The sequence below is a fragment of the Rhamphochromis longiceps genome, linkage group LG20, assembly GCF_057381845.1.
Source record: "Rhamphochromis longiceps isolate RC_006_pf linkage group LG20, R_longiceps_female_GT1.1, whole genome shotgun sequence".
NCBI classification, from domain to species: Eukaryota; Metazoa; Chordata; class Actinopteri; order Cichliformes; family Cichlidae; genus Rhamphochromis; species Rhamphochromis longiceps.
This window is the reverse complement of record NC_140576.1, coordinates 33,767,500-33,782,414: the sequence shown is the minus strand read 5'-3', so window position 1 is coordinate 33,782,414 and position 14,915 is coordinate 33,767,500. Positions and strand designations below refer to the sequence as shown.

At 37.2% G+C, this 14,915-nt stretch overlaps 1 protein-coding gene across 1 annotated transcript; it reads left to right on the top strand.

Annotated features, from left to right (window-relative positions):
* Positions 1–4,489: 4,489 nt before the first annotated feature.
* On the top strand, positions 4,490–14,787 carry pmelb (premelanosome protein b). The gene is made up of 12 exons (XM_085393020.1): positions 4,490–4,614; positions 6,400–6,495; positions 6,741–6,887; positions 7,095–7,223; positions 7,714–7,875; positions 8,166–8,498; positions 9,848–10,075; positions 11,513–11,650; positions 11,755–11,857; positions 12,662–12,867; positions 12,968–13,058; positions 14,334–14,787. The coding sequence occupies exons 1-12, from the start codon at positions 4,554–4,556 to the stop codon at positions 14,494–14,496; spliced, it is 1,857 nt and encodes a 618-aa protein (XP_085249146.1). The 5' UTR covers positions 4,490–4,553; the 3' UTR covers positions 14,497–14,787.
* Positions 14,788–14,915: the final 128 nt, after the last annotated feature.

Sequence of the window (14,915 nt, the reverse complement as noted above, 5' to 3'; positions counted from 1 at the left end):
AATCCTAATGAAGGTAACTCAGCTTGAACTGGTTAAGTAGAACATCAGCAGAGAAGAAATATGAAAATAAAAACAGCTCTATTTTCTGTTGCCTACATTGAAGAGGATGACTTTGCCTCTAAAGAGGAAAAAGTGTAGGCAAGGAGTTAAAGCGGATTCAGCAGGCGGAGGAACCCTAAAAGTCAGTTGACTCATTGTGGGCTAACCCTAACCCACTACTGAGAGTTCCACTAGATTTTCATATTGTACAGGCTGTGATCAGCTGACCTCCTGCTCTTTGTGGATTTACACAACTGAATTCAACAAGATGTCAGCAGATGTCTCAAAAGTTCTCCTGGCTGACTTCCATCCCCTACACTGACAGTACACTGTTTATGCTGTCTTTATATTAGACAGTATAAAGTTGGTATAAAGGTGGAATTCAGTGAATGAATCTCAGGATCATGAGTTTAGCTTCAGATTTATCTCTGCTAAACTTGATGTAACCTTACTGACTGTGAAACCACAGCCACTGTGCACCAGTCACACACTGTTCTTTACTTTAAATCCATAACAATACAGATCCTGCACTAATCTACAGAGGATTTTCATGTCACAGTAAATAACACAGTTAGTTTACCTCAGTTTGTTTAGCAGCATGTTTCTTAATATAAAAAACACAATGTCACACGTACAGACCCAATAGTTGATTTAAAAACACGAGGACTTGCATGTCAGCTTTAAATGAGGAATCCTTACCTTTAAATCTAACGTCTCTTCTTCCTCTCCTGTCCTGTCTTTCTTATCTTTGTCCATCTCTTTTGTTTCTTCCCTGTGAAATACAGCAGCTGGACCTTTAGCTAGCAACACACTGTGAGACAAACTGCACACAAACAGTTTGTGTGTTTGGTGATGTTTGTTAAGGTGATAGAAATTAAATTTGAGTTTACTATTAGTCAGAATAAATAAATAAAAACCCCTCCCTATGGCACAAAAATGAAAGCATAAAACAGTCCAGTGTCGCAGTTGCAAAATGGATAAAACACACAATCCAAGGCCAGAGTCAACAATGCCCCAAGTCAGTTGTATTTTACATGTCAACGACTTTAACAGGGATCAGCAGTTGTCCACAGACCCACCACCCAGTAAGTAGAAGGCCAGTAATCACTCCAGCCTCAGCAACCCAACTCTGCCTTCAGGCTGCGGCTTATAGTCCTGGCCTGCACAGAGTCGTCTTAGATCTGGCCACATGACACACCTGCACAGAGAGACAAAATATCAAAGCAGCATTTGTAGTGTGGGCTATTCGTCGACTAGAGTATCACTGCAGTCAAATACACCTGCCTTCAATTAATCCAATCCAATCCCATCACAGCCACGGGCTCACAGCAAATGTGACACACAAAGCTACTCCCAAACCAGTGCAGCTTCCCATAGCAAATATGGAGATGAATAAAAGGCAACATTAGTCCACCGTAGTGCACCTTCTTTCTCTGCCGACTTGAGACAGGCTTAAACTGACTCTGTGACAGAAGATCTTCATGTTGGAGTGGCAAAGCCTCCTAACCAGGTCACATCAAGGAGAAAAAGTCCGTTTTAGAGTTTACACTGAATTTTGACACCAGGAAGTAAAATAAAAGCTTCAAAGCTAAAGCAACAAGTGGAGGTTCATTTTCTTGCAGTTAAATAAGAGGATTGGTCCAGTCTTATATTCATCTGTGATTTTTGCAGATAGCAACAACATCCCACCATCAATCCCATTTTATGTAACTTGTAGAAACACAATTAAGGGTCCAGTCAAAGTTTTGTTTTGCAGGAGGTTATTTGTTGGTCTTCATCCTCATTTCCAGTGTTCAGGAGGGGGTTTACATCTTGAATGAAATGTGTGTATAACAGTCTTGAAATCTGGTGTACATTAAGTAATATCAAAAAATCTCTAAAGACAGAACTCTGAAGCAAAATTATAATATATTTTTTTCTCCACATCACTTGGTTTGGATTAGTGTGTTATACTGGGTTTGGAATCACAGCTTTAATTTTTTTTAAATTTTAATTAATGTTGTTATTACAACTTAGTAACATTTTAGCAGCTGATCAATGAAATCTTTCTAATCTACGACTAATCTACTGTTATTTCTTTAAATTTTTGCATTATTTTATCATTATTTTCATGCTAAGGGGCGGTACATGTTGGAGATGAGGCCTGAGGGGTGTTACAGGGTTCACGTTCAGCAGATGAAAAAGGTCTGATCAGGATTTGCTGTGAATGTGGACATTGTTTGAAAAGAGGTTTAAAACGTGTGGCCGTTTGGCATATGATACGGAGACAATAAAACTTTGAGCAGAGTGACTTTAAAGTTGGTGGAAGGACAAAGCCGGATGAATTTAAGGAGTCACAAGCCCTTCAGTAATCCTCATTAAGGTTGCATTCCTCCCATTTCTTTCTGCAGGCCTCGCTTAGCATTGTGTGTGACCTATTGTTAGAATAAAATGTAAAAAAAAACAAAAAACAAACCCTCTCCATTGTGCATTTTACCTAACATTTCAGATATTATGGTGTATCTCAATGCCACAGTGAAACATATAACTGCTATAACTTCTACAGATTGAGAGCATTTTTAAAAATGCATTTATTTATGTTCAGTTTGTTATGATTTTGATTTGACAGCATTTCAGTGTAAATCAATACATAATAGAGATGGATCAGGTGACTTTTGGAGAGATTTAGGAGCTTTCATACTTACTTTTAAGACCAACAGAATGCAGTATCGTCTGTTCCTGGTGTATTGAACTCTGTTGAATCATTAAGTTGTCTTTCATTATGCTGGCAAGTACAAAAAACAAATACAAAAAGCAGAAAACGTATAAAGGTTTGGATAATTACACAAGTAAACAGTTATAAACGTAGTGATAATATTTGTGATATTTGAAAAAGTATATAACAAGTAATGATATTCATATGATAACACTTTAAGCTTTATCATATGAATTACTGTCAACAGTCCAGGATCAGTAACATGCAGCAGTTATTTTTGTACACTTTTGTGCTGTTATGGTTACAGAGTCTCTCTCTCTCTTCTTTCATACATTTTCATACAAAAAGGTAAAAGATTAAAAAAACAAACAAACCAATAAACAAACTAACCTCACATCATGCACACTAGTCCGTTTAGCTTCACCCTCATGATTTAAAGGGGATCCTGGTGTATCGTAACAAAGATTTTTATATATTTGTTCACGTTAATAATGCTTCAGAATAACTACAATACGTTTGAAGTGATGCAAATATGCAGGTACTGACAGTAAGCATTACATCTGAATACTTAGTAATAATTTTATATCACAATGTTGTCTATAGTGCTGGAATCTCAGTGTGCAACTGATGTTTTTGAACTCTTTTTAACAGTTATGATCAAAGACTCTCTTTATCTCTGCGTCGGTATAAAAACAAACAATAAATAAATCAAATTAAAGATGGATTGGACAGAATATGTGTCTCTCTCAATCTGATGAATATGAACAGATTGAAAGTTTCAGACATGTTTGTTTAAATGTAAACTTTATTTTTAAATTAAAATCTGAAGTTACATGTTAATGCAGAATTATTTTAATTATATAGTTATTACAGTTGCATAAACTAAATACTGAATCCAGGCTGAAAAATATTTTATTAGATGAAATTTAAAAAATTGACCATAAATTACTACAAATTATATTATAAGGTTATAAAATTAATTAAAGTAAAATAAATACTGATATGGGAGTCAGTTACCTTCATAAAATGAAACATTTGTAAAATAACATCAATTGTAATGTTGATGTCGAACTGAAAACGAAAGATTTTCAAATGATAGAAACTGAACTGAAAGGACGAAGTCGACTGAAAATTAACTGTAACTGAGCTGAACTGAAAAAAACAAACAAAGCCACATTAGCATGATAATAAATATCACTAATGTTTATTACTTGGTAATAAAAAAATTTAAGATAAAAGTAAAATCAATGCAAAAATGCATTAAGTCCTTAGATGACATGTAGCTTAATGATACTTTAATGCCACTGTATCATTTTAGTATCTAGGTTGGCTAAACTGGAGCCTGAACCGAGTCTGAGTAATTAAGTACATAAATTATATGTTTTATATAGGTTTTATAATCAAAATAAATACTAATGTCAGCTGTAAAAATGTACTGTAAAAAGTGAAATGTTTTCCTCTTAAATGTAGCGTAGAATGTGATGTTAGTAGAGTAATGCTAAGTAGGCCAATGCAGAATTTGAGTGAAAGTACTTACTAGACTTTTACTTGTGAACTTGTGAACCTATGTTAAATGTGGAATTACCGTAAACATTCCTTAAGTGATCGTGTGGCTCTTTCCCAGCTGGAGGTGTGACTGTAATCCCTGAGACGAGCTTTGACTCTATGCACACCAGGCCTGTTGCTTCAGGCGCCCCGAACTCTGAGTGGAGGAAGAAGGCGTTTCTGCTGCTAGTGCATCACGTGAGGTCAAACATCAGACCGTTTATAAAGCCAGTTTTCTGTTGCCTGCTGCTCACTAACGGGATATTTCACAGAGATGATGTGGACGTCTGCTGTACTTTTGGTGCTGGTGGCAGCAGCTTCACAAACTGTGGCAAGTGAGTAAAGAAAATGCTTTTTCATTTAAAAATGCTTTAAGCAGTAAGAGGAAGACGCAGAGTCACGTATGATTTAGACTAGAAATCTTCAAATTTAAAGAGAGAAACAACCTGGAGAAAGCTTTAAAAATCAACTGTGTAAAAGTAGCTGAAGTATGAAGAAATATTAATAATTATAAATATGCCCAAGTTTCATACACTCCATTAATATTTAACTGGCATTTTACTGCCATACTGGAAGACTATTTTTATAATGTTGTGAGTTTTGGGTGTGTTAAAATGTTATTGTGTACTGTTATATGAATCTCTGCAAATAACTGAACCATTCATTTAAAGTAGTAGAAGTAAAGTAGTAGCATTCTGTTACTGAGATTGTAGATGTGAGTGATTAAAACATTACTACGTGTATTTTACACAGATTTAGTTACATTTTTATGGAATTCATTTGTCCACACAACAGTTTTAAATGTCCAAGTACCTTCAGAACCCCGAAGAATACAAATTTGATTTGATTTCTTTCATGTTATCCGTCATATTTGTTTTTTTAAACTAGAAAATTGCTCACTGTACAAAGAAAAAAATAATACAATCTATTTATTTCTTGTTTCTAAGCCACAACTCTTTAGATTATTTTATGAATATGGGGTAAAAATAGAAACATTTAGATGTGGTATTACCATGAAACTTGTGTAGATGATTATTTACACTGAGAATCTTATTTTTATATTACAAGTTTTCTGAAATGCAAATGAAGAATTATCTCTCTAAAATGGCTCTACTTTGCATACTTCCACAGAAATCTGTGAATATTTGATAAAAGCTTCTTCAGCATGTCTGTTTAATTTTGATCACAGGTTTCCTCAGAGAGGGAATTTAAACTTAATGTTTTGTCACTTCACAAATAAGAAATACAACCTGTGTAGTAACATAAAGAGCGACATGTATATGCAGAGTCATGTGTAATAAAACGGTACAATGTTGTGGTCAATAAGATGTGACCTCTGACCTCTTTACTCAACCATGCATGAAAGACATGACACATGAATAACACAGAATTCAGTCTTTGCAGAACAAGAAGCCAAACACTCACTTTAAAAACTTACAGTAAATAAAAAAGAGCTGGGAGTTACCGATTGCTGTAATAATTCCTCTTATCCAGCCTTTGAAGAGCTTTCTTGCTAAATGATGGGCAACAAAACCCAAAACTTGAATAAATAACAAAGTTGAGCGGCTGTCACTAAATTCTGCCTCAGCTCCGGAGTAAACTTTTTACACATCTAATGTTCACTCAAGGTTTTCCATGAATTGACTGAAAGAGGAAAGTGATTGCTGTAAAATAACTGAGGCTAAATTCATAATTGGAGAGTCTTTATCTGCCAATAGGTTTAATCCAAACTCAACCCAGCATGTGACGCTGTTAATCACACACACTCAGCTGAGCATCACATGAGAGGGATTGAGATCAGAGCTCCATACTGCAAAACCCCTCATTCATCTATTTATCCATCTTCAGCTACATTTTATAAATCAAATCATAGCTCCAGTAATAAATAAATAACAACAGTGACTTTTGGGCTGCTGTAAGAAACAACAAAGAGGTTTGTGAGAACTATAAAAGTTAGTTTTAATCACTGGGACAACTCCCTTTAATGGCACCCGTTCTGTTTAATTACTACCAGATAACAGAGAATTACAAGAAAGCTTTAAACCCACAGTAACAAATTAAATCTTTAGTATGGAGGAGAGTTTGTATTCTGTTTTAAATATTTATTTCCGATATTTCAGAGCCCAAAAACCGCTTCACTCGTTACCCGTCATGGAACACCAAGATGTACCCGATCTGGAAAGATGGAGACCCACGATACAAAGACTCTTGGAAAGGTACATCAGTTGTAAACTATCTCTTCTAAATCTAAATCTAAATCTAAATCTAAATCTAAATCTAAATCTAAATCTAAATCTAAATCTAAATGTCTGTCTGTCTGTCTGTCTGTCTGTCTGTCTGTCTGTCTGTCTGTCTGTCTGTCTATCTTTAAAGATGTTTATTTTATTCATTTATTTGCTTTTTTATTGTCCTGAATGAAGTATTATACTGACAGATACTTTCATTTCTGTCTTTGGGACAGGAGGAAAAGTGACGTTTAATGTTGGAAATGATTCCCCAACTTTGACTGGAGCCAGAGTTACCTTCACTATTGACCTGCAGTTTCCACACAAACAAAAGGTGCTGCCTGATGGAGACGTGGTTTGGGCTGAAGACTGCGTAATCAATGGTAACGCATGCACGTTTGACCCTCAGTGACTTAATGCATTTATTTAATCAGTGCAATTAAAAGTGTTTTGCAGCGGCCAGTCCCCACAGGAAGAATAGTAATGAATTATAATAACTTTCCACATTGCACCATCACTTATTTAACAACAGCATGTCAGGGGCTTATCTGTGAAATCATAAATTATTAGAATCTCTCTTCCTGTTACAGGAACAAAGCATCTTGAGTCTGAGCCAGTATACCCAACACAGAACACAGACTGGGAGGCTGTGTTCCCTGATGGAACGCTAGTGAAAAAAGACAAGAAACCCGCCTACGTGTTTGTGTGGAAGACCTGGGGTGAGAGGAGCTCACTTCTATTAATAAATGAGTAGATGAATAACAAAATGAAATGCTTCTATGAGGAAAACACGACAGTGGTGAGGTGTGCAGTGGGAGTGGCAGACGGACTGAAGGTGGGGCTGTGATTACATTGTGATCTGTAGTGAGAACAGAGAACAAGTGGAGGAGAGCCTGGAGTGGTGGAGATGCTCTGGAGTGAAGAGGAATATATGTGTGTGAATTAGAGGGAAACAGGTGGAAAGGTAAACAAGGAGTAGAGGTAGTGAAGGCAGGTGAGTTTAAATACCTGGGTTTAAACATCCAAAGTAACAGACGATGCTAAAGAGAGGTGAAGAAACTTGAAGCTGAAACTTTTGTTTTCTTGTACTGAGATTTATTATGACTGTATATCTATATACAAGTCAGAAAGCATTGAAAAGCACTTCAGTTTCTCTTTAAACGATCTGTTCAGTGTTATCTCACTGGGCTTCTGCTGCTCATTTGGCAGGTCAGTACTGGCAGGTGGCAGATGGGCCCTCCTCCTCCCTGACTATCGGCACAGATGACATCCCTCTGGGCTCCTACACCATGGACATCGTTATCTACCACTACCGCAGCAAAGAGAAGTTCATTCCTTTGGGATATGCCTCCACACAGTTCTCCATCACTGGTTAGTAACAGACAGAAAACAGAAACATAGCGTTCAGGTCAGGCAAAGGAACAAAATAGTGGAATTATAATTTAGTAGAGATATGCATGAAATAAAATAAGAGTGCACTGCATAATAAGATGCTAACTGAAACATTCATCAAAAGCATAATAAATCTGTTTGTTGCTTAATAAAGCCTAAAATAAAGGAGTGAGGGGAAATATTTGCTCTCACGTTCTCTCATGATAGTCATGAAATGCAAATCTGTTGCTCATTTATTTGTTAACATCATGCTTTGGCGTCCTCCTCAGATCAAATCCCCTTCGCTGTCTCTTTGGACCAAGTCAATGACATCGAGGTGGCCGACATGCACTTCATCCAGAACAGGGCGATCGCCTTCACCATCACTCTCCACGACCCCAGCGAGTACCTCAGCAACGCAGACATCACCTTCAACTGGGACTTTGGGGATGCAAGCGGGGCTCTGATTTCCAGAGAGCTGACTGTCACTCACACCTACATCAGCTCAGGCTCATTCAAACCTAAAGTGGTGATCCAGGCGGTCATCCCGGACAAGGCCTGTGACCCACCAGTGGATACCCCAACCAAGACCCCTGGTCCATCTAACAATCCGGGCACCACAGGTAGCACACAGTTATTAAAGGATCATAAAAATACTTAGTGAGTCTGAGTCATTTACTAACATGAAAAATATTATTCTCATTATTCTCTAGATTTAGGTTTGTTTTTTTCCATTTTTTTCTTTTCAAATGTCAAGTCAACACTGTGTCAGTATTATTATGCACATAGATGATTACATTAACTCTCACTTGCTGATGAATTCAACATTTGGAGTGAAAATATGAATTAAAACATAATAAAGTAGCCAAAATAAAGTGAATTTTGCCAGATCCCACAGCGAGTCACTCCACATGTTTGCTTTGGCAAAGTTTTATGCTGGAGGCTCTTCCTGATACAACCTTGCCAAAAGGGATTTGTGTCTCTAGCTGGAATTGAACCAGCGACCTTTGGGTTGCCAAAGTGAAAGTGTAGTTAAAATGCAAAGCACTACACTACATTTTATTTGTTTAATTCCCTTTATTTTACTTGGAAGTCCCATTGAAATAAAAATCTGTTTTACAAGAGAGATGCGGTCATGGTAGAAGTCATTCAGACTCACAGCATGTTAAAAATGTGACAAATACAACAGTGGAATTTACAAATACCCATAATAAAAACAATTAATGTTGCTTCCTTAAAATTCAGCAATAGATATAATAACATGTTTAAACTGAAATCTTTATGCAAAGTATATAATGTCTAAAAACTATGTAATGTCTAAAAACTATCAACAAAACATGAAAGAACAACCAAAATGATTTTATATATAAAATAATAATGTGAGATATCAAATGAAGTTAAACTATGGTCAGGCTGTACGTTTATGTAATACCTATTTGAACCACAAGATGGTGCAGTTAGTTAATCATATCTTTCTTCAGGAGTTGAATGGGAAAAATCTCTTAAGCAAATGGGGCTGGAGCTAAAAAGAAAAAAGACCCCCCCCTCCCCCCAAACAAAACAAAACAAACAAACAAACAGAAAAAATGTGCATCTGAAAGCAGTTTAACACAGCAACTTGTAAAACGCTGCCCCCTGGTGACAGGAGCAGCAATAATCAGAAGTTAAGTTCAAGATGAGCACAAGTTTAAAACATTAAAGTTTACTGTGAGCAAATACAGGAAGTGTTTTATAATATAAGGTAAAGAACTCCAGTGATCCACTATGAGTAAGAAAGTGGTGATGAAAGGGAGGAAGAACGATCTTTTTAGGGGAAGAAACCAACAAGGGAATGAGTCTGAGTGAAGGGCTGCCATCTGCTTTGATTGGTTCAGGAGTGAGGGAGAAGAGGAGAGAGAAATGCAGAGCAGACAGATAGATATGTGTGTAATACTGATCCTGCCTTCATGAACGTAAATGAATATGTTTGCAGTGAAAGCTCCTGTACTGGCGTCTGCTGGGCCTGTTCTGGTTTCCACCAAGTCAGTTGGTGTAAATGTCAACACTGGTCCTTCGGACACGGAAGAGGACAACACCGAGTACGAGGCCTCCACTGCCCCCAACACTCAGTTGGCCCAGGAAACGCCAACTGTGGAAAAGACTCCGTCTCCCATCAACCAGCTGCTAGCTCACAGAGAGGCGGGGAACAGGCTGACAGCAGGTGAGCAACATTTGCATGAAAATAGTCAAAAGTTTCCTGTAAGATAAATGTTTCAAGCTTAGCCACACATGAGGAAACATGTGCAGGATTCGTACACATAAAACTCACACAGACTTCTCATTAAAGCATTATGTACAGTTGTTTCATACACCTGGTCTCTCCATCATCCTCTTGTCCCTCAACCTCAAATCCAAACCTCAAACGGCAGTCTCTTCCTCTTGAGACGGAGTTCTTTGTTCCCACTGTGGCCAAGTGCTGTTCACAAGTGATCTGATTGGTCTGTTCGCTGGATTCTTTTGCTATATTATAGCTAAAATTTTAGGGTCTTTTGTTGTGAACTGGTGATTCATTGCATTACATACATTAAATATAAAATCTGAAATTGAACGGCCTGCTATTACTGAAACTTTAAAAACTATGGCAGAGATATTAACGCTTATAAAAATGTATTTTAGCATACATTAAGAGTCTAAATGACATTGTTAGATGTAAAAACTTGTAACCTGCACTGGACTTCTGCATTTCACACCAGCAGTTATAGATTCAAAAAGATTATATAAGGATAAAGATTTTAGATTCTAAATGTATAATGTTCAACCGTCTGACACTTTTCCTTTTTGTCAAGCCGCTGAATGACTTGAGAGTGACTCAGCAGTCACGCCTTACAGTCATACATCAGTTGAGATTCTTGTTTTGCACAAAGAGACAATTCATGGATTACTTCATGCACACCATGGACTGGCAGCTGCCACGTGCATGCCGCACATGTCCATCTACAGACGTGGCTAGAGTGGATTAGAAAAATATCTGGGAATCTATTAAATATCTATTACTTTCAGATACTTTCCCTGTCAAATACTGGAGCTTATTAAAATGTGCAGAAACAACAAAGCATCCTGTTAAAGGGCAAACATATCAGCAAGCGAACTGTCAGATGATCAGGATAAGATCATTGAGTGATTTCCTCAAATGTAAATGTTTTTTGAAACACCACCATTGTACAAAGCAAGCTGAGCAAATTCAAACAGCTGTGTTGGACTTTATCATCTTTACATGCGATTTGCATGCTGGCTGGGAGATCTCAGTCCATTTTACCTTATTCCATGTGATTTGATTATGAAGCTACAAAACGCACCAAAATAAGAGTCGACATGTTAAAGGAGCAGTGAAGTAAGTAAGGAAATCCAGGAATAAACATGCATATAAACTAATCTTACTCCATAAATTTCATCTTACTAACCTAACAGCTGTCTGTCTTGCATTTTCTTGCTTTTGCATCAGTTTGCGCTCCTGATGCAGTTGTAAAATTAAAGATGTTGCAAATCTTGTTTCACAGCAGCCAAAACAATTTGCAAAAGTTGCTGATGTGTCTTTGGTGCAACTTACAAATGCCAGTATGAATTGTTTGTGCAGTAATTCTCTGGCTGTTCTCACCAGACACTAAGCGCACAGTCACACTCACGGGACAAGCTCCAGTTGTTGTGCTGGTTAAGAGGGATGCCGACAAAAAATCCTCTGATGACGATTGTGTGATATATCGTTATGGATCCTTCTGCACCAGCATAGAAATATTTGGTGAGTTTTATTTGTACCCTTTTCCTTAAATGTAAAAAACACAGCCAGAGACAAATTAAAAGGTGATTATCAGTGAGATTCTTTCTCTGCGTCTTTGTTTTCAGAGGGAATTGAAAAAGTAGAGATTGTACACATGGACAATACAGTGATGGCAACACCCAGGATGAACAAAAATGTTTTGGATGTCACCGTGACCTGCCTGGGAAGGTGAGTGGTCCTGCACCATGTTTTAAGCTGCCACAGAATAAATGAAAGCCTCTAAAGGAAATCTAGTCATCTTATTACATTCACAGAGGTGGAACATTTCCAATAGTAAGAACGGTTTATACACAGGCTCCTTTGTAAACAGGCTCCAGATGGCTCCAAGCACTCAGCCTTCCTGATAACATTGACTGTCAAAGTGTTTCGTGTGTGAGTCTGAGGCCAAACAAGAAAGAAAATCCAGACATGCAGAAACAATTTGACCATGTGAAGTCCAGTCTACTTTGTCCTGCTTACAGGTCTCCTGTTCTACCACAATATGAATGTGCTGAATAATTAATGTCTTCCATATGAGGCCTCAGCTTCCTATATGACTAATATGTGATTTTGGCCTTTATGTATGTCTTTAGTGATAAGAAATTAGGGGAAAGGATAACCATTATAACACTCATCAGTATATACACTATTTTTTTTGTTTCAAATGTTCTTTTCCCCCCTTTTACTTCTGTTCTTGGTTGTTATTATTATTATCAAACCTATTTAAGCCTTCTCTTTGTGAAAAGAAATTTGGCTTCGGAAGAAAAGAACCAGAAGAAAGTTGGCTTAAAGGGAATCGAAAGAAAGTTAAAACATTTAAGACGTTTAAGACAGTTGAACCAGTATCTGATTAAGAACTGGTTATTTTGAACTCTGGGTAGTGCAAAGCTATTTAGTAGAGTCCAAGAATCAAAGCAAGAACCTCTAAATGAGTAAAAATAGGCACACTTTAAAGTGTACAGTTAGATTTTACTCACTTTCTTTCTCCTGCAGCCTTCCCAAAGAGGTCTGCAGTGTGCTTTTGGATTCTGAGTGCTTGAGGCCAATTCACTCAGTGTGCAACATGGTGGAGCCATCAGAAGAGTGCCAGCTGGTACTCCACCACTTCCTCAATGACTCTGGTGTCTACTGCATCAATGTTTCCTTGACCAATGATGTCAGTTTAGCTGTAACAAGTGCCAAAGTCCACGTTGACATGGGTATGCAACATAACCCCCCATACAACAGTAACATGAATTGATTTGGTTTGACAGCATTTGATGTGTCTGCTTCGACCTGACAGTGTGATCCTTGTTTCAGGCTCTGGTTTGTCCTCGTCTGAAATTATCGCCATGCTGCTGGGTGTCCTGGTATTTGTTCTGGCAGTCGGAATAGTGGCATATTCTTACAAGTAAGAACTCCAACTTATTTCTAGATGGCTGTTTTCTTATTACCTCCACCAAGAAGGTTGTTTTTGGTAGTGATTGCATGTGTGTGTGAGTAAAAAAGTTTTCAAGGTCAACTTGATTGAACTTAATGATTTATTGGTGGAAAAATGGACAAAAAGCCTTATAACTTTTAGAAAGTGCTATATAGAGATTTAAAATATCATGCCACTCATGACCTCTTTCCTCTGCGTCAAGGTCAAGAGATTGATGTGAAAGTCAGAGTGATAACAACGTTATATAGATCTGTTTAAAACTCTGTTTCTTACTGCTATTGTTTGTATTGATAACAAAAAGATATATAGGGAATGATATATGGGGATTCAACATTTAGTAAAGGACAATGGTTATGATTTGTTATTTATGTTACAGTAACATGTTATAACAATTTAAATACATGTCAACTTGAACACGTGCAAAGTTTCTGAATAAATATTATTTTTTGCAAAACAAAACTTCAAAAATATTTTCACATTTTCAACTAATTTCACTTTATTTTATTATATATTATATTAAAATATAATATATGCAACATATAATACTATTCCCTTAAAAGTAAATATTGCCCAGAGAGTGAGCTGCCTTTGCGAAGGGTTGTGCTCTCGAAGTGCTTCTTGTTTCATATATTTTAAGAGGAATACAGAGGAATAGGGTAAAAATAATATGCAGCCAACAGCTAACTTAGATATCATCATTAAGCTCGTTATGAAAGGTCGAAACAAAAATGAGAAATCAAAGTGTTTATTTGTAGCAGGCTGTTAACATGTCCAGTATTTTAACTGACTCGGTTGAGGAACCAGCCTAAAGCAGCCATAAGAGGAACTGTGGTTTTTCACATGAAGGTGACCACTTGTGCTACGTCACTGTGGTTACATCCATCTTTGATATACAGTCTTTGATGCACAAACATGACAGGTTGGTAAAAAGACATACAAATTTGTAGGCCTTTACTTTGGGGCTGAACATGTAGCATAAAGAGGTTTTTTTATTGAGTTTTTCTTTGCTAAACAGAAGCCTGCTGCAGCAAAAAAAGACACCAAAAGTGTAATGAGAGTGAAAAACACAACATTACTGTCAGTGAACTTAAAATCGTTAAAAGGTTATGTAGAGTGGAGGTGATGTGCATATAAGAATCTGTTGGTTTACTAATGAAGGCAACCCTGTTAACATTATTATTTCATACTTTAACATGAATAAATCATAAATGCTTAAAAATAGCCTGTGATTGTTTTGCTCGACAGGCGCTTTAAGTCCTACCGTCCTCTGAAGGAAGACGTCACTGTGTCTGGAGGCTCACAGCTCCGCGGGGCTCAAAGCACCTCTGGACCCTCATCTTTCTGGAACATCCTGAACCGGCGAGGAGTCGTGGACAACTGTCCTCTGCTGCAGGACAAGCCGGTGTGAATCGTCACAGCCTCACACAGCTAAATACAAGTGGTTATGGGTGTCACAAGCACCGGGGATGTTTTTTTTAAATACTTTTTTTAAGCATCTGTTGAATTACAGACACTGATGTGTTATATTTAGGATGAAATCAAACAATTTCCCAGAATTATACCTTAGACATGCGCTGATCTTTTTTTTGTACCTACTTAAAGCAAGTGTGGTAGATATAAATGCATAAATCTGGACAAAGTTTGAATGTTTTTTCAATAAACATTACTTAAAAGAGTTGTCTTTCATTTATGTTTTTGCCAATAAAGTGACTACACTGATGCTCTGCAGAGCTTATTGGGGGATTAAAGAAGTACTTCCCAATACCTTTCTGTATTCATGTAAAATCTGACCCTGCATTCCTTCTCATTCTAACTCTTCATTAGTAA